The sequence below is a fragment of the Oryza sativa genome, chromosome 7 (genome assembly GCF_034140825.1).
Source record: "Oryza sativa Japonica Group chromosome 7, ASM3414082v1".
In the NCBI taxonomy this organism is placed as follows: Eukaryota; Viridiplantae; Streptophyta; class Magnoliopsida; order Poales; family Poaceae; genus Oryza; species Oryza sativa.
The window spans coordinates 10,839,229-10,865,864 of record NC_089041.1 but is presented as its reverse complement, the minus strand read 5'-3'; the positions used below and the strand labels follow the sequence as shown (position 1 = coordinate 10,865,864).

At 40.3% G+C, this 26,636-nt stretch overlaps 1 protein-coding gene across 8 annotated transcripts; it reads right to left on the bottom strand.

Annotated features, from left to right (window-relative positions):
* Positions 1–7,620: 7,620 nt before the first annotated feature.
* Positions 7,621–26,160, bottom strand: LOC4342932 (probable aldehyde oxidase 4). Of its 8 annotated transcripts, XM_066311969.1 has the most exons (11): positions 25,768–26,082; positions 18,413–18,460; positions 15,787–17,439; positions 15,408–15,670; positions 15,042–15,251; positions 14,291–14,491; positions 11,192–12,157; positions 8,987–9,082; positions 8,823–8,921; positions 8,268–8,456; positions 7,633–8,173 (listed from the first exon to the last, which is right to left on the bottom strand). In XM_066311969.1, exons 3-9 carry the CDS (start codon positions 17,261–17,263, stop codon positions 8,898–8,900), a joined length of 3,237 nt encoding a protein of 1,078 aa, XP_066168066.1. In that variant the 5' UTR covers positions 17,264–17,439; positions 18,413–18,460; positions 25,768–26,082; the 3' UTR covers positions 7,633–8,173; positions 8,268–8,456; positions 8,823–8,897. The 8 variants fall into 8 exon arrangements, with proteins under 8 accessions (NP_001409035.1, XP_066168066.1, XP_066168065.1 ...); XM_066311968.1 differs by lacking the exon at positions 18,413–18,460 and having other exon boundaries at positions 25,768–26,160; XM_015789115.3 differs by lacking the exon at positions 18,413–18,460 and having other exon boundaries at positions 14,273–14,491; positions 25,768–26,093.
* Positions 26,161–26,636: the final 476 nt, after the last annotated feature.

The following is a 26,636-nucleotide window of genomic DNA, read 5'->3' as shown; positions in this document are numbered from 1 at the left end:
TCCCTTTCCCCCCACTTTTCTCTCTCTCTCTCCCTCGGATTCGTTTGGAAACTCTCCCGCAAACTTCGCCGGCGCATCAATGGCGGCCGGATCTTCCGCGGTCGATTCCCCCTCATCCGGCCGCTCTCTCCCCCTCCCAACCCTACATAAACACTCCCCGTGCCTCCCTCCTCCGTTTCCGCCACTCGCCGCTCTCTCTCCCCGTCGGAATCGAGCTCGCGCCGTCGTCCTCTCTCTCCGCCGTCGCCGCCGAGCTCCGGTCCGCCGCCGTCGTCGCCCCGGACCTCCTCCCGCTTCGGCATCGCCTGCTTCGGCATCGCCGCGTCCTCGCCGATCTCGTCCACCCCTTCGTTTCGCCCGCCGACCGCCGGAACGCCGCCGTCCTCGTCGACCCGAGCCGCGCCGCCGCCTTTTTCCGCTCCGGTCGCCGTTCCCGTCGTCGCCGTCGACCCGGGGTGAGCCGTGGACCGCCGTTTCGTTTCCCCCTTCCCTCCCCTCTCTCGGCCGCCGCTCCGCCGTGCCTATGGCCGCCGCCGGCGACCATAGGGGCGCGGGCGCGCCGCCTCCCGTCGGCCGTGCCGGCGAGGCCGCTTTCGGGCGCGCCCCGCGGCTGCCATGTGGGGCCCGGCCGTCAGCCGCCCGCGCCCGCGGGTACGGCTGACGCGTGGGACCCACGGCGCCGGCCGGCGTAAGCCGCGTGCACCCGGTCCACCGTGGACCGTGAGGCTGCCGCGTGGGCCCCACTCCCGTGGACCCGGTCCGCGCGCTCCTCCCCTCGGCTGACGCAATAAATCTGATTTTAAATTAAAAATTTAAATGAAGAAATTCGTAAATATTCAATTAAAGAGCATATAAACTTCAAATAGCCATAACTTGGCCATTTGAACTCGGAATTGGACCGTTCAAGTCTCTAATTTTTCCTTAAGAAGTCAAGAACCCATTTTTGTGCTTTGTTTCTGCTTGTTATATGGAGTTTATTAGAGTAAAAGCCGTTTCTTTTCCGTTGGTCGTGTAGACGCTGCAGCTTCGGAAGATCCGCTCTTCGTGGAAGTTGAAGCCGACGTTTGGGAAAGCGAGCAAGGCAAGTCACATCATCTTTGAACATATTGAATCCCAGTTTGTAAAATTATGTTGATTTAAATTATTGCATTATCGCTTTATTTAAATTCCCGCGTTATCACTGTTTTATTTAGCCATGCCTATTTACCTTTGTTATGACCTTATTATTGTTATTGTTATTATTACCTTGTTCACCCTAGAATAAATAAAACCCCAACTAGTGGGTACTCTATTCATGGTTCCACTAGTATGAATTCAGGTAGATGCTTCGCTGATTAATTAGGCAACATTAGGCGATTTTACAACTCTAGACTTTGGGATATTCATATCACCTGGACACTATGGAATGGTTTGGTTATTGTGGAATTGGCTTCACACCGCTCCTTCTATTCAAAATCCCCAAAAATGGTTTTAGGCTGGGCTCGGGGTGCATGGTTTTGATAGTAGCACCTCGGCCATATAAGGACCGGTCTTCGGGCCTCTGTTGCAAAGCACTACCGTACTTCCACATGTCTAGTGGGTAAGGCTTAGTTTGTGGCTCAGTCTAGTTATAAACAAAAGTACACGGATGGAGATGGAAGAAGTCGGGGGTCGATGGACATCTCTAGGACAAATGAAGGCTACACGAGCTGCGGCCCGGTAGTCGAGATGTCATTGCACAGGGCTGGTGTCCTGCTGCTAGGGGCTCAGTCCTGCCTACCTGTCCCGGAGGTTCCGGCTGTAGGTGGGATTGGGTCGGTACTCTTGTCTATGGCTAGGATGGGTTGGAAACTATGTCACGTCTTCCGTCTGTATACCGTGGTGGTATGTGGCACGTGGTTACACGTGAGGAAGATGTGTCTTGTGGGTAAAGATGTACACCTCTGATCAGAGTAAAATCTATTCGAATAGCCGCGCCCTCGGTTATGGGCAAGCCGAGCAATGTACCCAAGTTAGTGTTTTAATTCTTGAAACCTGCTTAACAACTAAAATGTGGAATGGTTGGCCTGGGTTGGCTTGGGACGAGCTGGGACCCAGGGTCGGGTTGCCAGTTCGGTCTGAATCATCGTAGGCCTTGGGTTAAGGCAGGTTCGTGTGGGTTCACGGCCTTGTTGAATAATATTGTTTAGTTCTAGAATCGTGTTTACAAAATAGCTTTGAGCAACTAAATATCTTTAAATGCTGTTTACTGCAACCCTAACCCTTTATAGTATAACTCCTTTGTACTCCCTTGCATTTATTCTGCACTTGTGGGTGTGTCTTGTTGAGTACGGTGGTTGTACTCAGTCTTGCTCAATTTTTCCCAAACCCAGAAGAGGAGTTCCTGGAAGATGAAGGATTTGGTGTCTAGCTCGTGCCTGCCGTCAAGTGCCTGTGGTCGTCGCCCTAGTCTTCCGCTGTTTCTCGTTTGTCTTTGTGTGTGCTGGGCCTTCGCTGCCCATGTAATAAGTTAACTATTTACGCTTCCGCTTGTTAAACTCTGAATTGTATCAACTTTTGGTGTACCTTGCCTCCTGGGACAAGGATTAATGCACGCACGTAAGGAACGCCCGTTGGGTTATTTCCGGTCGTGACAATTAACGAGTTAATATGTTTACCCGTCACAGGTGAAGGTCACCAGTGACGGATTTTAGTTGAACTCCGTCAAAGGTGACTTTTACCTTTGACGGGTCTTTACCCGTCACAGGTGACTTATGTCATCAGTGACCATTGGTCTGTGACCACACGCTTTATCCGTCACAGGTAAGAGTATGGGCCCGTCAGAGATGACGTGAACTAGCGTAGTGTACCTACGTACGTATATACTCCACCTGCCAATGCACAGGAGGAGGATAGGTGGGACCCATGGTATTTAGTTTGTTTTAAGATCAATTTTATCTAACGGTGTATAATATTGGACACACCAATTTACGTGAAAATTAAGGGATAGATGTTTTGCTTTTTTCTTAGAACATCTAGGATTTTCTCTATTTTGTTAGAGCGCCACGTGACGGCTTGAGACTGTTTGTAGCAAGTTTTATGGACTTTTAGTATATAATAGATAGATAGATAGATATCGCTTGTCGTACTTTTGACCCACATAGCTCATGGGCCGGATGTCCTATTAACAGGCATAGGAGTACTAAAAAACTAAGCATAAAACAACCTAGGAGAATCCTACATGTATGTGTATGGTCCTGATTAGTTCATACCAAACTTCCTCCCAACTCCCAACTTTCTATCATATCACATCACATCTAAAACTTTCCTACACACATAAACTCCAAACTTTTTTTCCAAACTATCAACTTTCCCCAAACTTCTCCCCAATTTCAAAAACTAAACACAACCTATATATGGATCTATTTAAGGAAGTTCTTGTTAATTCTGGCAATAAAGCTCTTTTAAACAGTTTAGTTTTTTTATCCAGATTTTAAGAAGTTGTACTGTAATCATAGATGAACAAATGATACTTTCAGCAGTTTGAGGTGAAATAATCTGGTTTAAAATATTTGTGAGGAAGTAGTCACTGACTTTCTTTTACTTTTAGCGACAATCATTGAACTTCTGCTTTATTTCACCCCACACACACATGCTCCAGAAAACGGCGGATCCAATGCCCTACCTGGATACAATGGTTTTATTTTTCCCGAATATATTTATATATACTCCATCCATCCCTAAAAATATTTGATGTCGTTGACTTTTTGAAACATGTTTGACCGTTCGTTTTATTCAAAAAATTTTGTGAACATTATTCAGAAACTTGAGTAGTAGTAGTATATTTAACAATTAATCAAATGATATGAAAAGAATTAATAATTACTTAAATTTTTGAACAAGACAAACGGTTAAACATGTTTAAAAAAGTCAACGGCGTGAAATATTTAGTGATGGAGGGAGTAGATGAATGTAGCACCATATATTGGATGCTTTCGAACTAAAAGTCTTGTGTGCATAGGATACGTTACCATGCACACAAGCCTTCTTATATACAAACTGTGCACATCAACTTTAAAAAAAAAGACTAAAAAAATATGTACATGTATTTTTAATTTATTTTTAAGTAGTATTACATTTATATTTATATGTAAAGTCCTATCTCAAAATTCGTTACATATAGGAAGAAAAAAAGAAACAAAATTTTGATACTCTTAAAGCTGTCTGGAATTTTATATTTTTTTTGTTACGGCCAAAATATAATAAATTTGAGCTGAAGACTTTACAAATTAGTGTAATGATGTTGAAACTATATGTACATTTTTTTCTATATTTTTTTAGAAAATTTGTTAGTTGGTGTGCACATGATATTGTTCCCTGTGTGCACAGGATACAACAATACGCTCCCTCCCAACTATACATGTTTTGATAGTATAATTTAAAACTGGGCAAAGAAAGCTTTCTTTTCTCTTTGTAATCAAATTCCTTGATCACAAATAATATTTTTCAGTGACTTTTACCTATGCATGAAAAATCTTATATGTTGCAAAGATTTTCATATGCATATTTGTTTACAAACAACATGCTAACACATCTAACGTGTGTTTCTTATCATGATACATTCTTTTGTTCTATATTTGGCAAAATTATTGTTTGATGCACTGTTGACCATCGTTATCGACTAGTTTTGACCGTCAATATTACCCAATGTATGAAGACTAGCTATGCTTGCAATGCATAATTTACAAATAAAATAACTACTTCCACTATATGCTATGCTACTAACATGTATGCAAGAGAAGCACTCATAAATGAAGAGAAGAAGGTGGAAATATATCGATCAATCAGTCGAAAGTCTGTCGGTGACCTGCAATTGCATGAGAAGGCCCAAAAGTCCAATTTAACAATCACAAATGGGCCCAAAATGTATATCACTGATTTAGAGGCCCACATAGTAGTCTACTGGAGAAAATTGAGGGCCAGAAGAGCCAGCAAGGGGTCGGCCGACCCCTTGGTTCGGCTGACCCACAAACTGGCCCAATTGGCCTCATCTTTCACAGACAGTTACTTACCGACTACCCAAGGTCGTTATGACCGGTTCCCGCACTATTACCGACTTCAGGAGGACAGATGGCATGAGGAGAAGAAAGATGCTCCTTGGATGCCATGGAGGATCTCCACCCTCTCAAGTCATCTCCACCTATAAATACCCCTTCACTTCCTTCATTCCAAGCACACACTTAAGAAGAAGAGCTCTCTCCCTCTCTCAAGTTTAGTTGTACACTAGTGCTAGTGGAGTAGGAATTAGAATAGTATTCTTAGTCCTCGGGTCTTTAGGAGAATTTGGGTATGGCTCTAGTAGCTTTCCTCTCTTCTTTTGTAAAACTTATTGAATTAATAGAATATTCTTCTTTATACATCTTCGGTATTTTATTCCATTTATATTATCTAAGTACCGACTTTACTTTATACTTGTGCCAATATAGTTGTATAACTAGCTTACCAGAGAGGTCTAATGGTGTGGGTTTAATGTCCGAGTATTCGGTTACTCTATGTCGGATGCATGGATGTAGAGTAGTATTTAATAATGTAGATGTGGTGTCTAGATTATTAAGTATCATTAATTGGGGTTATATGCTGCGGATACGTCAAGGTGGGCCGCTGATGGTGACAGCTCAGTATGGGTATTCCTCCACACGTGTATATAATCCTAAGTGCAATTTCCTGGGGAGGGTACTCTTCTATATATGGCCATGACAGGTTATCGTAAGTAACTCGGTAATCAGGGGTGGTCTCTTGAAACACCAGGAGGACACTATTAGGGAGTATTGGTTGCATGACTGTATACTAGCAAGTGTAGACTAAATGTGTATGTATACTAGAGGTATAGGAATGAATTCTTTTCTTATTCTTTCTCCACTTAGCTTAGTATTTATTTTAGTGAGAGTATCTTACTTTCTTTCTTCTGAATGTCACCTACCCTTTGAATCATTTAACCTCTACATAGACTTTAATGTATAGAAGTAATATATAAACTATTAGCATAGTACTCTCTTATCATATCCTCCCTTGGTATTAAATAAATACGATACCTTGGAATACTCCCGGGTGAAATGCTACAATGATATATCCGTGCGCTTGCGGATCATATCTATGACCATAAATAAACCATGAATATTTTTACGTCATTGCTGGGAATTATATTTCTAGTAATATCACTAAGAAATATCAACAAGCATTTCTGGAGCCGTTTGCCGGGGAAGATTAATGATTTAAGAGTTTACTACTTGCTAATAATTTTATATTTATCTCTGTATAGTCACTGTCCTTTGTAGGTAAACCTTATTATTTTCTCTTTTATGTGAAAACAGGGTAGTATAGGACTGGTTCTGATCTACCGACCACTTTCATATCTGGAGTCACTAGTGAGGTAAAGCCAACCCCATGTCGTTCATCCGCAAGTGACTCTATCAGCAATCAGACCAGCCAGCTCCGCGCCACTAGAGTTTAGCGATATCGCTGAGAAGGCCTGCAAATAGATACTGCAAAATAAACAAGGCCTGTACATAGGCAAAATAGACAAAGCCTGTACATAGGCACCGCGCAGGGCTCCCAAAAATTAAGGACTCTAAAATTTTTAGCTTTCAATTCAATCCAATGAAATACATTCTAAACTTCTAATATGTTTTAGTATATTCTCATTCTATTTTTATTAAGTTTCACATCCCTTCCTCCAATATTTAGCTAGAACAAGGTTATTTTTCTTGGTTTTGTTAAGAGTAAATTCCCTATATACCCTTGAAAACTTGCCCAATCCTTTTCATTCCCCTGAAATTTACTCAATCCCTTGTATATCCCTAAAATTTTAACTTGATCCCTTTCATACCCCTGCCGTTACATTTTCCTTCATTTCACTATTATGTTTGGTTGCAAATGTATTTTATGCCCTTGATGATTTAGATTTGAATATAAGCTTGAAAAACGAATGAAAATTTTGTTTGAGTGCACAATATGTGCATTTTATGAAACTAATGAGACTTAATAATTAGTGCAGAAAATTTTGACATAAATTTTGAAAATAAAACAAATGTAATAAATTAATTTTTTTTCTTTAACATTTTCATAGGACAATAGATTTTTTTTATCGGGAGTATTTATAAAAAAAAATATCACGAGCATTGTTAGTCTCTTTTATGAATGCTCCTCATTTTTTATAACTTTTTTAAAATAATATCATACAAATTTTTTATTTTATTATCTAAAATTAATTTTTTTCATAAATAATGTATCGCACAACAAACTCGTAACTATGTTCATCCAAAGGGTAAAATGGTTATTTTTATAGAAATTAGACTATCAATTGACGGGAGAGGTATGGAAGGATCAAAATCAAATTTCAGTAACATACAAGGGATTTTCTCTTTTTTAAGTGTTTGATGGTGATTATAGTCACCTCAAATGCTCTTATCTTATGTCGACAATGTAAACACACGTTTGTTTTATGTACTAATAACGATTCCTTTTTTATACTTTGTCAAGAAGATAAAACCATTGATCAGAATGCAAGGTATAAGCTTTCTTGTTTACCTATTCGTCTATACTGTGTTTTCCTATATGACTCCAGCCATCATAAGTGATCTTGCATACATATACAAACTATGTAGACACACAATATAGACCATTGTGCACTTTATTTTTGTTTAGCTTATATACAGTACATACATAATCCATGATTTTTGGCACATATGTTTCGATTGACCATACCTTCAAAACAAGGAAAAACTCCTATATCATCAACAGTTGTCATGTTTTAATAAACATAAAAAATATCGGTGGTTCAGTACCATCAAATTGTCGATAAAATGGTTGAAGAAAAACACTGAATATCGCAAACATTTGAATTTCACTGTTTTATCAAGCCCCACCGAATGGATCATACCACTCCTTTCAATAACTGAATGTTACTGAATTTCAGAATTGCAGATAATGCTCTAGTTGCAATTTCCAACTCCATGGCTAGATAGATCTTCCAAGTACTTCTCCACAATATCCAAGCCGCACAGTTCCTTCACCAGCGTCATTGGAGCAGGGACATCAAGCTGAAATTTGCAGGTAGATTCGCTGCCACCTGCAAACTCTATCCTCGCTGCTTGGATTGCTTCTCTCACCGCACAATGCACAGATGCTCCAAGAACCACGGCAGGTTCCCCAGAAGCTAGGAAAATCAATAGGTAAATTACTTAAAGTCAATGTTAAATTCAAGCTGCAAAAGAATCATATTGAATTGACGAGACCAGACTGTTAATTACCTTTTGAAGAAAGCACACGGTTCTATGGTATCCAGTGTTGAGCACCTCTAAGTTGAATTGCTTCGGGATGGTGTCCACACTTGGGATCTTGTAGTCCCAGGTGCTGTTGCTAATAACCAAGCCATCACTGTTTGTTTGGTGTTCTTCATAGATGAAGAAACCAATTCCTTGTATAAAGGAACCTTCAATCTGCATGATAAGAGAGTACAGATCATATATGACGTTCGACATGCATTTAATTTTCTCACAATCCCTTCAGAACTTGAATTATGTAATTTAACCTGTTTTTCGAGCCCCTTCTAGAGGCGGTTAATTTTTTTTTTCATTCCGGTGGGGCAAGTATGTCTAATTATGTCTGCTCGTTATTTTATATGCCAGTGAAAGCTTTATGAGAGAAATGTGTTGTCTATTTGTCATCACAGAGTCGAACAAACAATTACATAAAAAAAGGGAGCAGATCCATCTGATACTTGATACACACTTGTGTGACGACCAAAACTCATCTGTTTATACTCAGATACATGGAAGAAGATTTGAATGCAAAATATATCAAACCTGGCCCAAGTCTACAGCAGGATTCAAACTTTTGCCAGAGTCATAAATAAGATCACTCCTTAGTATGGTAATTGCTCAAGTAAGAAGATCAATCTCAACCTGCATTCCAGGAAATTTTCAACATAGAATGGTATAGAAAATTCTACCATAACAGAACTACGCACCTCACTTGTACCAGCTCCATAGTTCAAGTAAAACTTCGAGTCTTGGTCAGGCACCCAGTATGCACTTGCTGACAAATTAACATTTTCCTGAGAGGCCTGCGTATGAAGTTGTAATTACCTAACGGCCAAGTGTAGCCTAGGGGAACCGGCTTTTCTATTATGAAAATACTACACCCGTCACAAAATAAGTGCAATCATGGGTATCTGTGTCCAACGTTTGACCGTCCGTCTTATTTGAAAAATTTATGAAAAAAATAAAAAAAATTAGTCATACATAAAATACTATTCATGTTTTATCTTATAATAATAATAAAAATATTAATCATAAAAAATTTTCAAATAAGATGAACGGTCAAACGTCGGATATGAACAGTACAAAACTGTACTTATTTTGGGACGGAGAGACAACATTATATTCCATGATTTTGAAAATTCTAAAATAATCATAAATGTAGCAAACAAACAGTTATCTAAATCCACAGAAAATCAATTTATTTTTTTTTCTCCGGTATCATGATAGGAGTAGGACAATGACCAGCGATACTGCTAGCAGACGATGAGTAGGTCTCCTTTCCTCTTTTCTTGGTCTGGGAATGGATTTGCATTTGAATTGTTAGCAGGAATTCACAACTCTGTACTGCAATCATTTTTTTTTATTTGGAGTTCTTAAAACATGGTAAAATACTAAAATGGTGAATTTGCTAGCTGGATTTTTCACATTTTGGTCCTTTTGAAAAACTTATTTCGCAAATAGACCCCTGAAAAAACTTATCCCAAAAATGGTCCTTTTTGGGGCGCCAGAGTGGCTGGCGCCGTTGTCCAACTAGACGGCGCCAGCCTCTCTGGCTCCGTCCCCCTGCCGACGTGGCGGGGCGATGCTGAGGTGGCTAGGGGGAGCGCGCCAGAGTGGCTGGCGCCCCTCCCCCCAGTAATTTTTTATTTTTTTTTTATTTGTTTGATATTTTTTTCACGCTTAGAGACACACAAGAATCAACCATAGAAAAAATGAACTCAAATGGACGTAATATGTGACCTATAGAATTTTTCCTCTCCTCTCCTCTCTCTCCGAACTAGTGCAGAGGAGAGAGATGTGCAACTTTTTTATTTTTATTTTATTTTTTGATATTTTTTTCACACTTAGGAACTCACAAGAACTAACCATATAAAAAATAAACTCAAACGGACGAAATATGTGGCCTGTGAAATTTTCCAAAGCTCTACCGAAAAACTTCTCTCCTCGAAAACACAATCTTGCAAGCGGAATTTGGAGGTTCTAATATCGCCGAATCCGGCAAAGCAGGAAGAATCGGATGTAACTTTTTTTGCAGATATCCGTGGATATATTATTTGCCTGATTCCGAGTCTGTATGAGAAAGTTACGCCTATTTTAATAAATGACATATTTTGTCCGTTTCGGTAGAGCTTTGGAAAATTCTATAAGTCACATATTTTGTCCGTTTCGAGTTTATTTTTTCTATGGTTGGTTCCTGTATTCTCCTAAGTGTGAAAAAAATATCAAAAAAATAAAATAAAATAAAAAAAACTGCATCTCTCTGTACTATTTAACTTATGGCTATCATTTCATGTGGTTATATTTTGAATTAGAGATTAAGTAATTTCATATAGTGGTAGAGTGCATTATATTTAACATGCTGATCAAAGGTATTTACTAAAGAAGTTATGGTCTAATTCCGATGAAGGTGCAAAATAGGCTAAGCGGTATGCTATTTTCGGATATCTAGCTAAGTGGTATATTCCGTTCAAGTTTAATTTTTTTTTAGCTGGTTGTATCGTATCCTAAGTGCGAAAAAACATCCAAAAAAATAAAACAAAAATAAAAAGGTTGCAATATAGAGAAACAGGAATGGAGACGAGGGGTGGTGGGGGAGGGGGAGGGGGGCGGCGCCAGAATGGCTGGCGCCCTCCTCCCTAGGGCGGCGCCAACCATTTTGGCGCCCTCCTCTTGCCACGTCGGTTTGCGTGTGCCACGGTGGCAGGAGGACGGCGCCAGCCACTCTGGCGCCCCAAAAAGGACCATTTCTGGGATAAGTTTTTCTAGGGGTCTATTTGCGAAATAAGTTTTTTAAAAGGACCAAAATGTGAAAAATCCAGAATTTGCTAGTGGGACGCCGTTCCATTACATAAACAAAAAAGGGTATTCTACTTTACTGTGCATAAACTGACATTATAGAAAACTGGAATCACCTGCGAAATCAATGTATCCCATGATACTATGCCTGACTGCAACTGCAGCCTATCCAAGACTGGCTTTAATCTCTCAACCAGCATGTTGCACGCCTGAAGGGTTGCTGCACAACTAGATTCAGATGTAGTGCTGCCAGCAGTAACGCCACCTTGAATTAAGTTCAATGTATCAGACTGAAGAACACGGATTCTGTCAAGAAGACCTTCACACCCGTTAGGCCACAATTGTCCCAAAGCATAAACCGCCATCTGCTGTACTTTTGTCCAAAGTCCTTGCCCAAGTTCGATCCCACCAACCTCGATAACAATGGAGCCATCACTGAGTACAGAAACTCTTCCAGGTGCTGGTCTCACTCTTACCTTCAGAATGAGGGGCACAGAAGAAATGCCCCGCTTTCGCCACTTATTGCAACTGTTAAACTTCTTGATGGATTCAGCACGTTTTAGGTAGCTAGAAGTTGAAGCTAATCTGTCAAAAATAGAATGTAATGTGTACGTAGACGATTCGCCTGCGCTTTCCGGGTAGAACAAAACAAGGCTATCATAGGAGTGGAAATTCTTCTGCCTGACAGTGTTGGCGTCAAGGGAGAGTACTGCAGCGACATGTTCAATGATGGCTTCAGCAATCAAAGACCCTTGTGTTTCTCCAGGAGCTCGCATCACTGATTTGGATGTGTTGTTTGTTTTGCAGAGCTTGACATCAAATGAAAGAGCACCCCAGTTGTACTTCTTCAGACCTGATATAATAGTGCCAGGGATTATGGGGCTTGCATCAGCAGATATCCCAGCATTTATTAGTAAATCCAGGTGCAAGGCTGTAATTTTCCCATCAGGCTTGAAACCAACGGAGTAACGAGCTTTCATCGGGTGGCGACCCCCAACCATGATCATGTCAGTATTGCGATTGAGATACATGCGCACTGGACGACGTAGCATGTGTGCACAGAGTGCAGCTGCTGTTGCAATCTACAAAAGCATATGGATCAGTCAGAATCAACAGGTGACACTGTCATTGTCAGTTATTTTTTCTTTCATGGAGTTACTTTTATGGTAAGAACAACTACCCTCCCTCTTCTCTCCTTCCTCCTGATACCCTCTCTCCCCCACTATTTTTCTCAATCAGTCCCGATTCCTCTCCTCGTCCTCTCTCCCTCCTTTTCTTTTTTCTTTTTTTTCGTTTTTTCCTCCTCCCGATCCCTCTCTTTTTTTATTTTTTTTCGTTTTTTCCTCCTCCCGATCCCTCTCTTTTTTTATTTTTTTTCGTTTTTTCCTCCTCCCGATCCCTCTCTTTTTTCTTTTTTTTTTCGTTTTTTCCACCTCCCTCTCCCTCTCCCTCCTTTCCTTTTTTTCGTTTTTTTTCTCCTCCCGTGCCCTCCTCTTCGTTTTTTCTCTCTCCTTCCCATCTCTCGTTTTTTTTCTCCATTCTTTTCTCTTTTTTAAAAAAAATTAAAAATAAATTGATGAAATTAAGACTTGAACCCATGATTTCATAGTTCATGGCAAGCTATCCTAACCAATTCACCGTATGATGTTATGGAAATAATAAATATTGTTTACATGCTTTGTATGTCTGTTCAAATTGCGTGAGAACCAGTTAATCATACATTGGTCCTATGATTTCGCAGTAACATATCCTAGAAGGGTAGTAACATGATACCTTACTACAAAAATTGTCGGTTGTTACTACAAAAATTATAGGTTGTTACTGTTGTTTTGGCAGTAACAACATGACGAAATTTGCAGTAACAGAAAACATGCATAGTAACGGGTGGCGCTATAGTAGTAATGTTTTTGTAAAGCTAAAATATTTTAAATCTCAATCTTTAGATAGCAGTAATGTATATATCATGTCTTATTTTTCTAACCCGTTTGCATCACGGCGTTCGTAAAAGAAGTTCTTAACGAAACTAGAACCATCGTAAACTATAGTAACGGGTGGCACTATATTAGTAATGTTCTTGTAGAGCTAATATATTTTAAATCTCAACCTTTAGAGAGCAGCAACGTACATGTCACGTCTTATTTTTCTAATCCGTTTGCATCATGGCGTTCGTAAAAGAAATTCTTAACGAAACTAGAATCATCATAACTATTTTTTAACATCATTACTGCGAAAAGCAGCTGTGTTACTACACATTGACCGTCGCGTTACTATGCCGTTCCAGTGAGACGAGGACTGAAAAGAGGTAAATCTCAATCTTTAGAGAACAATATCTCTCATGCCATATATTATTTTTCTAATCCGTTTATACCATGATGTTCGTAAAAAAGTGCTTAACAAAATTAGATCCATCATGACTACTTTTTGATATCGTTACTGCGAGAAAGTTGTCCTGTTACTGCACGATAACCGCCCTGTTACTGCACAATCTCTGAGAGACGAGGACAGCAAAGTGGTGGGCGTGGGGGCGAGTTAGTGGGCGGGTTTGACCGGCGGGAGGACGCTTTCACCGAGGTGGGAGAGGTGTTTTGGGCCCTAGGGAGGGTGTGTGAGGTGGGTTTGCCCATGGGAGGGAGGGGGTGTAGAATAGTTATTCTAGAGGAGGGGTGTAGAATAGATTTGATATATATATATATATATATATATATATATATATATATATATATATATATATATATATATATATATATATATATATATATATATATATATATATATATATATATATATATAACAGTGCAAAATAGGGTCATCAAACCTGTACACAGCACAGTATAAATCTAATGTTTCTTAATTCAACACCGGGGTGGGGGCCTGGGGGGTGCTAGGCGTTCATGAATGCGAACCACATGGAAAATGTAAAAACAGTATAGATTTCCCTTCATAGTAAGGCATAGCAATTACTAGACTAGTGTGATAATACAAAAGGGCATGTAGCCTAGTGGTTACAGTGACCTGAGTAGTACCCCAAGGTCCTGAGTTCAAATCTCCTATGGAGCGAATTTTAGATTGGGTTGTTTGTGAGGCTAAGTTCCCTATTTCAATGGCCGTATATATCTGGTTGGATGTAGAGGCTGGGTAAAAAAATACCCTTCTCTATAAAAAAAAAAGACTAGTGTGATAATAAATTAGATTCTCACATGGAGTGATCTGACTACCTTTCCACCAAAGCCACCTCCAGCCCTTCTTGTAATGACACGTACATTGTTGAATGGAATGCCGAGGCACTTGGAAATGACATTCTGTGCAAGTTCAGAGAATTGTGATGAACTGTATACTGTCATGGTGTTATCTTCATCTGGAATTGCTAGTGCTGTCTGTGTTTCCATGTAGAAGTAGTACTGAGAAGAAAGTTTGACCTGTAATAATCAATATCACGCATTATTACATGAGAAGATGTTATACTATGTTGCCTTAGATGAGCCTTACTTATAGCTTGAGGAAAATTGGTCACTCCAATTACAAACTGTAACATGTAATAACATTCCAATTGCAAGTATGTAATGGCGATTACAGTTTGCAAATTAACTGGTACCGATTATAAATAGTTTCAAGATCAATTTAAGTACAAACAAGGTAACATTCATAAATTTTATGAGAATTATTATGGGTATATAGTTAACAGTTCATAATCTCTTAAGAAAATCATTATGACAATATAGTTATTATATCTGAAAAGCAAAAGTATCATGAACTCCAACCACAAGGAGAATGTTGTAGTTGCTGTTTGTTCACTGGTCTAACAATTTTTCTTTGTTGAATACTACGAATGTCATAGTTTCAACCAACAAATATCAAAACTAAGCAGGTGATTGGTAGAAGTAGAAGAGTATCTTATAACTCCTGCGTCTTTTAATAAAGCAACTGAGATGATACTTTGAGGAATCACAGAGAATGTTAAAAACATACTTCTTCCGACATGATCTTGTGATCAGCTTCTGCCATTCCGTTGGAAAAATCACCAACTTGCTTGGGAGCCCTTTCAGGGGGAACCTGGAAATAGCTATTGCTTTGCACAGCTTGTTCCACTGTTAAGATTGGTGCCTTTAAACCATCTGTGGTATATTCAACAACTGCCTGTTTTGCTGCCATGTCAGCATATGGCTGTGTTTCTGCAATCTGAGTTAAAGAACATGTTTTATTTACGTGAATATGGATCATGGAAAAACAACAAACCCACAAATAAATTTCATAACATTGTCTCATTATAGAACAGTCTTCTGTTAAGTGCTTGAAACTTTGTATAAAATATTAAAAGTATGAGAAGATAAGTACCACAACACCGAGAACTTGTCCAGCAAACTCAGCAATTGGATCACCAAATAGTGGTTCTTCATCCCCAAACCAGAATGTTGATCCAATATTTCGCCCTCCAGTTGGAATATCCTTGGCAGAAACAACTGTAATGATCTTCTTCGATGCCAAAGAAGGTTTGAATTTAATACTCTTCACATTAGCAAGAGGTTGTGTGCTGTAAATAAATTCTCCATATAGGCAATTCTTTGGAGCAGGAATATCATCTACATATATTGCCTCCCCTGCATTCGACAAGAGAAGAGTATATATGTAATTCTCCAAGGAGGATTCATTGGGAAATATCAGCTTGATTATTTTTGTAATTGTGATGATGCCACGTAATTACGTTACCACATACCGGATGCTTGAACCTCAACTTTATACTTCTTGATTGGATCTCCAACAGGTGTATATTCATCATCAGAAAGTGTTTCTCGTCGTGAAGACAATGGCTTGTTATGGACATTATCAGTATCTACCAAATCTTCAGAAATACTGAGAGTTTTTCCAGACTCTATCACACCTTTACAAAGTGGAGATAAGAAACTGAAGAGAAATCCAACAGCCACACTGACTCTGTATTCAGGATGAGTTGTTCCTTCCACCGGTACAATTGTTTCTCTCAGCAATCGAATTGCTTCAAGCACAACAGATGCAGAAAGTATTTTTCCTGTCAGGTATTCCTCAACCTTCCTTGCTCTAATAGCATGTTTAGTTCCATAGGCACCAAAAGCCAAGTGCAGGTTACTCAATATATTGTCACCTGATGATTTATCCAAGGAAACATGTCCTAGGAAAGCAGAATTAACATATGAAACAGCATTGCCAAGAGGACGTGGAGCTGCTCTATAAGTTTCAAATACCAAAGTATGCTCTTTCTTACAGTCTGAAGCCCAATGTGGAATAAATATGCTCAGAAGTAAAGTACTGTGATCCAGAGGAGGTTGCTCAAGGAACTGCTCCAAATTAACATGTAGTGTTTTCGAAGAAACCTGAAGATTGACAGTTGCGGCAGCACCAAGAAGTATGGTTGCAATGTCTGAGCGAAAAGGGTATTTGTGTGCCAAAATTATGTTTCCTCCAATGCTTGCTGTGTTACGAACAAATGGCGAAGCCACTTTGCTCATGTGCTCAGCAAGTTTTCTGAAAACCACACTCCCATTTGGAGAGGATGTTAATTCACTTTCTTGGTTAAGTATCTCAATGGTCCTGGAAATTGACGTAGCTGCTCCAATTTCAATGCCCTTATCTTTCCTTACAATAGCAGAAAGTTCTGGAATGCCTGCAATGTCAATATACTTGTCATAAAGGTCCTGATCCTTATAAACACCAGTACTTGTGTTCCCAACCACCACTTTCACAGAGCTTTCACTAAATAAGCCAGAATTTACTAACTTATAGTACTGTTTGATACTTTTGGGACAATACCATCCCTCCCTGGGGCCTGAAATACTAGCATCATTGAAGTCTAGCGAAGATTTGATCTCAGATTTAAGGAAGTCTGGGAAGGTACAGATCCCACCACCAAGAGTGTAGCTTGGCAATTTGGTAGGATCTGGGTGTTTGTCACCCTTTTTCCAGAATATATTAAGGCCCAAATCCTCTAGGTCAACATCCGATTCAAAACTTTTACAGGCATCAACAATCGGTCGGTAACCGGTGCATCGACACATGTTACCCGAGAAAGACCTTTCTGCTTCTGATATAGATAGCTTTGAGAACCCTTTTGGTGGTGCAGGCTTCTTGGATTTGTCAGCATTGACAAGAGAGGAGAAAATAGACATGCACATGCCAGGGGTGCAAAAACCACACTGGGAGGCATGAAACCCGGACATTCTTTTCTGTATAGAATGGAAGCCATCTTTGGTATTCCCCAGACCCTCAGTGGTAATAATTGAACAGAAATGTATACTGTAAAGAAGTGTTAGGCATGAGTTTACATTGAATTCAGTCACTTCATCTGTCTTTGGATTATACTTGGCTATAAGGATTACACAAGCCCCACATCCACCTGGAATAACACAAAATATTATAAAACTATGAATAAATTCACAAAATGTTATAACCCTCAGTTTACTTTAGGTGGTGAGGAATTTGCAGAATAGATCTTTAGCTTGGAGCATGAGGGTGAGTTGATCTCTGAAGAAGGGGAGTTAAAGGAACACATCATTGCTTTTTACAAAGAGTTATTTTGGGCTAAGCCCCCTTCCAAAACACACTTGAGCCAAGATTTCTGGACTGACTCACATCACCTTACTGAGGAAGAGAGTGCTTGGATCATAAGACCATTTACCCTAGAAGAGCTGGATAACGTCATTAAAGAGGCCAAGCTTAACACTGCCCCTGGCCCTGATGGTTTCCATGTACAATTTTATAAAACTTTCTGGCAAGAGTTAAGAGGTGACCTTTTTGAAATGCTAATCCTTTTACATAACAATGAGTTAAATCTAAAAAGACTAAATTATGGCATTATTTCTCTGATCCACAAAATTAAGGAAGCTGCTAACATTAAACAATACAGGCCTATTTGTGTTCTAAATGACTGCTTTAAGTTCTTGGCTAAGGTAGTTACTAATAGACTTACTGTTGTAGCTAACAATGAGATTTCTCATACTCAGACTGCTTTTATTCCTGGTAGATTCATCTTAGAGGGTTGTATTACTTTGCATGAAACTCTTCATGAATTACATAAACATAATCTGAAGGGAGTGGTGTTTAAGATTGATTTTGAGAAGGCTTATAATAGAGTTAGTTGGGATTTCCTTTTTGAGGTGTTAGATAGGAAAAAATTTCCTCCATCCTGGATTAATTGGATCAAAGCTTGTGTCCAAGGAGGGAGAGTGTGTGTTAATATCAATGGGGAGAGAAGTGAATTCTTTAGTACTTACAGAGGGCTTAGATAGGGTGACCCCCTCTCTCCCCTGCTATTCAATTTAGTAAGTGATGCACTTGCGAAGATCTTTGAGAATGCAAAAGCTGCTAACCTTCTGTCTGGGCTCATTCCCCATCTCATCCCTGGAGGACTAACACACCTGCAGTATGCAGACGACACTGTGATCTTTATTCCTTTCATTGACAAAGAGATTGTGATAACAAAGTTCCTTCTTTATTGTTTTGAAGAGCTTTCTGGGATGAAAATAAATTACCACAAAAGTGAGGTGTTTACTGTGGGGTTAGAGTTGGAGGAAAGAGAGAGAGTTGCAAAAGATGGAGGAATTTAGCTTTCCCTAAAGAGTTTGGTGGCCTGGGCTTCACTGAAACTAGAGCTTTCAATATAGCCCTCCTGGCCAAATGGATCTTCAAACTTGAATCAAAAGAAAAGAGTTTGTGTCTTGATCTTTTAAGAAACAAGTATATGAGAGATAGAGGCTTTTTCTATGGTTCAGAGGTAGGGATCTCCCAATTCTGGAGAGGTTTACTAAATATCAGAAAGTGGTTTGTTCTTGGGGGACAATGGGTTCTAGGAAAAGGGGACCATATCTTATTCTGGGATGACGTTTGGATAGGTAATTGCCCCCTGAGAATTAGGTTCCTGAGTCTCTATGAGATTTGCAACCAACAAAGAATAAATGTGAAAGAGGTGGCTCATGAGGGGTTAGAATGTCTTACTTTCAGAAGACTTTTTGGTAATGCAGAGCTAACTGAGTGGAGAGAGTTATCTGAACTAATACAAGAGATTGCTTGTACTGATGAGGATGATGTGCTCAAATGGGTTCATGGAAAAAATGGTGTTTATACCTCGAAATCGTTATATCAGTTGTTAACTTTTAGAGGTGTACTTGACCCCCAAATGAATATACTGTGGAGACTACCGATTCCTCTTAAGCGAAAACACTTTCTCTGGCTAGCGATGAAAGACCGGATCCAAACCACTGAATAATTGTGACAGAAAAACTGGGAAGGTTCAGAGGCTTGTGAGCTTTGTGGTGTCACTGAAAATGCCAAACATGTCATTTTTACTTGTCCCATGGCATCTTTTATATGGTGTTTTGCTAGAGATGCGTTCAGCTGGAACTTTGTTCCTTCTTCTTTCGATCACTTTTTTGCATCAATGTTGAAACCTGATAACAATTCTCATAATACTCTGAGTTGGATGTTTTTGGCAACTGTGAGCTGGCAACTCTGGCTAACTAGGAATGACATGATTTTTCGTGATAAATTGATTGGGTCACCGCTCACGATTATCTATCGTGTGATTTCCCTTTTGCAGCACTGGAAGATACTGGTGAGAGCAAAGGACGTCTCAGGCTTGGAGTTTGTGACCTCGTCACTGCTTGAGGAAACTAGAAGATTCCACCTGCAGGCAGGAATAGGTTGAGCGTGATGTGGTTCCTGTTTCTCTTTTAAGTATTTAGCTGTTAGTCCTCTAGAGTTCTGTTTTGGCCCATAAACTTTGAGAGCCCTGGATGTTTGATTTTTCTTCTTTGAGTTTTTGCTTTCCCTTTGGCCTGCGTGCCTATTATCATGTTCCTAGAATGAATCCTGTAAAGCTGGTCTCCCCAGCAAAAACAATCTATTGCTTTCTATAAAAGCAGGGCGTCAAGCCTTTTATCTAAAAAAAAGATTTGCACAACAGAACATTAACTGAACTAGATCAATCTCACCTATCATTCTAATTCATGTTGTACATGTAATTCAAAACTTGAATTAGTCGAATACCAGAAGAAAAACATAGGAAAGGGATGTGATAACTGAAATGGCCATGTAAAGCACAATTACTATTTCAGCCCTAAATGGAAGAGCTGTACGAAAGAAAAGAATAGTCATAGCCTTTAGCATACCACAAGGTTGGGACTTCGGAAGAATTGGATAGAAGAAAGCTTGGATAGAAGAAAGCATTTCCATCCCTTGCACACTGTGGATGTATTTGCACACAAAAGAAAGCATTTCTGTGGTCACGACGAGCTTAATCATGAAGTTGATTTTTGCTGCCAATCCCATATTGGGCAAGAGAGACAGTAAACATTGGAATACATAAAAATATTATTTTTAAGGAGCTTGAAGATGAACAGATTATTTTTAAGGAGATTTTTGTAAGTGGGTAGACTCGTAAACCCACTTATAAATTAAATAAGTGGTTTATCCGCTAACTTTATCTATAATGCCTTGTTCAGTTAATTCCCATCTATTGTGATGTGAAATTATTCCCCCTCAATCCGCTCCAATCCTTTTCAATCCACTCCAAACCGAACAATACGTTAAATGGGTTTGCGGGTCAGCCTACTTGTATCCCTACCGAGCACCCCAGCTGCCACAGCCCACCCCGCCAAAGCCTTCCCCTCCCACCGACCGAGGCCTCAACTAGCCAACCCACCGCCTCGCCGCGCCAGAGCCGACCTGACCTGCCATCGAAGCGCCATGCCAAAGTCACGTCGCGCGACTTGTGCCCACGCTACATCGGTGCCTTCCTCCTTTGGAGACCAGCGGCCGCCGCCCGCGCCACCTCCCCGCCGCAGATGGCCATAGTGGCAAGACCACCTTAGCCCCTTCCTAACGTCCCCCCACCCCCCGACGATGCGGAGCTCCGGCGCGCGCACCTCGTCTCTCTCCGGAAAACTCCCTGGGCACCGCCGACGCCTCATTCTGTCATTCACCCCGAGCCAACCCTCTGCCACACCAAGCCGCTCTGCACAGCCGCGGGCTTTCCACCGCCTCCCCAACACGTAGCCCAGAGTCTCCTCGCCCTCCCATCGCCGGCCGCCGTAAGATTCAGCCAGGCGGCGCGTGGTGCTGCAGGAGAGAGGAGAGGAAGAAGAAAGTGTGGAAGTGGCACATGGGGCCCGGTTGATTAATACGGAGTAATCCATCTTTAGTTAACTGAATGGTTTTGATTAATCTAAACTAATCTTCATCTATTATATTGAGAATGACATGTGGCTTCAGCTTATTAAATTTTCTATAATTACAATTGATTTAAGGGTATGTGTCACTGACAAGTGCACCCCGACGGGTTCTAAAGGCCCGTTGAATCGATCAACATGGACAAGGGCCCACCTGTCAGTGAGATGCGACCTTTTTCCTTGTACTAATCTTTACTATTATAAAAATCTTTACTATTATAAAAATTGAAAATGTTTTTGCCGGTACTTTAGTACGTCATCCGTGTTTAAGTCGATTTTTTAATTTTATGTTCTGTACTAAAATTTCCGTTGTCTGTTAAAAAGAAAAAACAGTCCGACTCAAAGAGGTAAAAAAAGAAAAAAAATGTGTCCGACTCAAAAGCGATTAAAAAAAGCTTCTGTCGTCGCTCGTCAGTAAAAATAGAAAAAAAACATCTAGAGACCGACTTCCGTAAAAAGTCAGCCACGGGTACTTTTTCCGACTTTTTCATGCGAAAGAGTTTTTTTTTCCCACGCAGTTAGGCTCTTGGTTTTTTGTCCGTTTTTTTAATCCGATCACATCTCCCGGGCGCTTTTGTTTTTTTTTGTCAAATTTTTTGTGCCGGTTTATTCTCCCATGCGATTTTGGTTTTTCTCATCTGGTTTTTTAATCCGATCCATTCGCCGTCTCCCGAGTTGAACCCTGGCGCCGTGCCGCCACCATATCGATTGTCCGTTTTCTCCTCCAATTTGATTGCAAAAATCGATTCCTCGTTCCTCCCTCATCATTTTCTCCATTATTTTCCCTTTCAATTTGGTTTTAATTTGTTGGATTTAATCTCCTTTAACAATTGCGATTCCTCATTCCTCCCTCATCATTTTCTCCATTATTTTTCCTTTCGATTCGGTTTTAATTTGTTGGATTTAATCTCCTTTAACAATTGCTGATGATGACGGTGATCTTCCCCGATCGTTTTTATCTCGAGTTTTACACTCTGATTTTAGAAAAAAAATGAAAAGAGGATACCGTGGATCAAAAAACCTCAACCAATTTTGGGTAATCTAGAAAGATTAGGCTGGATTTCCAGATTTCATGGGGAAACAAAGAGTTTTACACTCTGATTTTGGAAAAAACGGGAAGAGAAGATCATGTGGATTAAAAACCCTCAACCAATTTTGGGTGATCGAGAAAGATTCGACCAGATTTGATGGGGAGATTTGCTCCGGCAACCGTACGGCCACGGGACTAGCAACCGTACTGCCATGGGACTATCTTCGACACTGGCCTAAGGCTAAAATGGAAGGAAGGCTATTGACCCTAAACCTAAGAAAAAATTTCATCAACTTTTTCAATTATAATGTATATAGCGATCCCAATATTTTAATTTATTGCTTAGCTCTTAATATATCAGTGAAAAAACATCTTTACCCGTTGCAACGCACGGGCATTTTTTCTAGTAATACAAAATGTCAAAAAAAAAATCAATGAACCCACTTGTCAGCCTCTAACACTAATACAAAATTGATTTTTTTACGAGACCCTCCTTAGATTAGAGACGGATCATAAGTGCTTTCATCTACAAAAATCGTTTCGCTGTGATAGGTTTATGGGCTGCACGCGTAAATTGATTTTCGTAGATGGACCTCTTAATAAATCCGCATGCAAAAATAAGCGTATGTTTACATGCGGGCTTATTAAGTGACCTGCACGTGAAAATAGCGCGCATCTCTCCCCACTCCTTTTTCTTTTCTCCCACTTCTCTTTTTCCTACATATATATTCTTCTCTTCCCACTCCTCCCACTTCATCTCCTCCTCTACCCATTCCCGGCGACGGCGGTAGCATCGACTAGGGCGGCGGTGGCGGCGACATTGGCGAGGGTGGCGGCGGCGGTCTCCCGGCAACCGCGGGGAGGGCGGATCTGTTGCCGGTGATCACGGGGACAACGACGGCGGTGGCGGTGGCGGCGGCGGTCTCCCAGCAACGGCAGCGTTGGATCCGCTGCCACCCAGGGCTCGGGCGGCTGGATCCATCACCGGGAACTGCGAGGACGACAGCGGCGGGCCTTGGGCAGGATGGCAGCAGCGGCTGCTACTGGATTAGGGTTCCAAGGCTAGGGTTTTGATTTTCTTTTTTTTTGTTGCGATTTTATTATTTTTGCGTGTGGACGGCTTAAGCGCCCGCACGCGAAAATCGATTTTCGCGTGTGGGTGCGCCACCCACATGAAAAAAAAAATACCATTTTGGCCGTATGGAAAAACTGTTTTTTACTAGTATAATGTTTTCTCAAAATAAAATTATCTGTATTATACGTATTAGGTATACCTTTTATATCAGATCCGAGAAAAGCAAGATCTTATTTGCTCGTATCTCACATTAACCCCTAGAGTTATACTTGGACAAGAAGTCACCTACTCATATAGTAAATAAATAGCACCTAGGAAGGGAAAATATCAAATCACAAGCCATAGCAAAGACCATAGCTGGAAGGTAGTCATTAGCTAGCCGTCGATTTCAAGTCGTTGAATTAGTTCTCGGCAAATACTAGTTGGTGGGCTAGATAGCTAGCTTGCTCCTCCTTTGTAATCGGTATGATACATCTCAAAGCAATTTATATAAACTGGATTATGCCTATTACCCACCTCGTGGGCCTAAACTAGCATAGATAAAATAGCTGTCTTCCCGTCTCTTTACAAAATATCGCTTATACCCTCTTACCAACATCTATATGTCCCGTCTCTTTACCACAATCTTGCTTATGCCCTGTTACCAACATCCCCTATACTACTAAAATACCGTTGTCGGGTACATCCCGTCGACAGAAATACTTCAGACCTACTCTCAATTATTTGAGGCTATGTTTGGCACAGCCCCATATTGCAAACACTCACGGGATTTAGAGTTTGTGTATTACATTATATTAAAAACTTTATATTCCATCTAAAATAGGAATAAAATGATTCATCCATATATTATCAACATATTCACAATCATGGATTTATGAAGTTAGGAATATCCAGCTCTAGAAATCTTTGATTCAGAGCTATGCCAAATAGGGCCTAAATTAATTAGAATTTAAAACTTCGAAAGCAGCACTGATGTCACATGTTTACGGCAAGAATAAATTTCGGTTGGGTTATCAGTGTCATTCAAGGTACAAACCGTATTTATCATTCCAACCATATTGTACAACTCTTTCATATGAAATCAGAATAAATTTCGGTTGGGTTATCAGTGTCACTCAAGGTACAAACCGTATTTATCATTTCAACCATATTGTACAACTCTTTCATATGAAATCAGAATAAATTTCGGTTGGGTTATCAGTGTCATTCAAGGTACAAACCGTATTTATCATTCCAACCATATTGTACAACTCTTTCATATGAAATCAGTTTGACGCAAACTTTAATTTATACGAAAATTGTAGCTGCCGATGAGATCAATTTTTTAGTTGATAATATTTTTTATTTCAAGTCATTTAAATGTCTAAATCTATGATTTAAAACTGGTAAGATAAAAAAGAAAAATATTTATATTTTAGTAGAATTAATATGTATAAATGAGTACGCAGGTGAGAGGTCCTGGGTTTGATAGGGAGAGGTCTCGGGCTAACCCTCAGCAGTATCATTTTCAAAACTAGCATTGATGCTTGTTACAAACCGGTACTAATGAGGCATAGTGACATAGTGCTGTATATCTTCTTTTTTCCCAAACAACACACAGAGCAACAAAAGTCTTTTTTATCAACCAAAAAATATGTATTAAAATGGTCGGTCGTCAGTTTGAGACAGAGTGCCAAAAAAAATCAGAATAGCTCTTATTTTTTAATTTATTCCGTGTAAACATATAGTATTGCATATCTCTAGCTGCAAATTAACATGTTCAATATGACACATCATTAATCAGTTAGTTTGGGTTAATAAATTTACAGCCAAATTAACAAATTGAAGCAAATAAGCATGTAGGATGGCATCAGGAATTCAGGAGATATGTCTCACCTGATGCCTGAACGATATATAATATTTCAAGTTAGCAGTAAAAGAAAACCAATAGTATTGATTGCTTATCCTTTTCGTAGGATCATAAATAGAACCACATAGAAGACATGGAACAATAGGATCGACCAGTAAAAGTTTTAGCATAAAAAGACTTGCGTGTATCCGTTAGTAAACTTAAGTGAAAAATTTTAGAAGTAGAACTAGCTAGCTTGATCGAGCACGTAGAAGAGCTGAAGAGATCAATCGAACTAGTTTGCTTGGTTATGCAGCTTGCAACAAATAGGCATATGTCACTGTGAAGACGGTTAGAAACGGTAATATCCCTACGGAAACGATTCTTCAGTCGGTCAAAAGTTAATCATATTCGTCGGGTTAACTATTTCGTGGCATCTAAAACATACGGCACTAAAACGGTACCACTTATACGGAATCACGATGCTCAACCAATTGGAAATTTTCGTGACTGTTTTCATCCAAGATAGATGATGTAGTACATAATAACATATACATAGGGTATACCTTCTCCACAGCCAAGCTTGGGCCCCCTGAATGGCGTCCTGGTGCGGATGAACTCCAGCAGCGTCGTCGACGGCTCCACGTCCGCCGCCGCTACCTCCTGCCGCTCACCGTTCAGCTCGAACACCACCCGCTCGACCGGCGCCACCACCTTCGTCATCGTCGTCTTCTCCCCCTCCATCGATTGGTCTATCGCGCGCACCCAAACGACGGCTCGTCGCCGCTGCTAGCTAGCCAGCTGCTACCTTGCACTTAGCACTAGCAGCGGCGTACGTAGCGTGCTCGCCCATGCGTGATGCGGTGATGCCTAGGCGCGGGCGTTGGCTAGCTGATCTGTTGGACTGTGGCGCTGGGGGAGTTAAATGCTCTAGTTCATTGCTTAATCAGTACACTGTTTCGAGATAGGAGTAGTTGATAGTACAAAGGATTGTTACGCTGTTATTATCCATTTCATTTTCTTCTCCAGCTATCTCTCTTCTTTTTTCCACGAAGATAGCCAGTGTTTAACTTCATGGAGTTGTTGGACCATAAATTATATGTGACTTTAGTGACCACTCTATAAGGTGTGTACGCTACTACAGAAATCATAATATATGTAACGATTGGGGATTGCCAACCCCATATAGATGTCGGATTTCTCAACGACCCTTCAGACGGTACTAATGAGGAGGAATCAGATGGGCCGGTTCATAAATCGGTACCTTTTTATCCCATGAATGAAAAAAAAAAGGTTTTGGGCCGATGCATCGAGTAACTTCCCATCACCCCTAAACTATCCCACATCCAAAAGCATGATTCATCCACATACTGCCCTCAATCCATCCAACAATATCCCCCACACAAATTCATTCACAAAATTTGGCAGGGATGAA

Coding starts and splice junctions, on each gene's coding strand:
- LOC4342932 (XM_066311966.1), bottom strand. CDS start 25,945: ATGGAGGGGGAGAAGACGACGATGACGAAGGTGGTGGCGCCGGTCGAG. Junction 12,158..14,272: donor AGGTAGTCAGATCACTCCAT/GTGAGAATCTAA, acceptor ATGCTTTTGTAG/ATTGCAACAGCAGCTGCACT. Junction 8,174..8,267: donor CCGTGTGCTTTCTTCAAAAG/GTAATTAACAGT, acceptor TGATTTTCCTAG/CTTCTGGGGAACCTGCCGTG.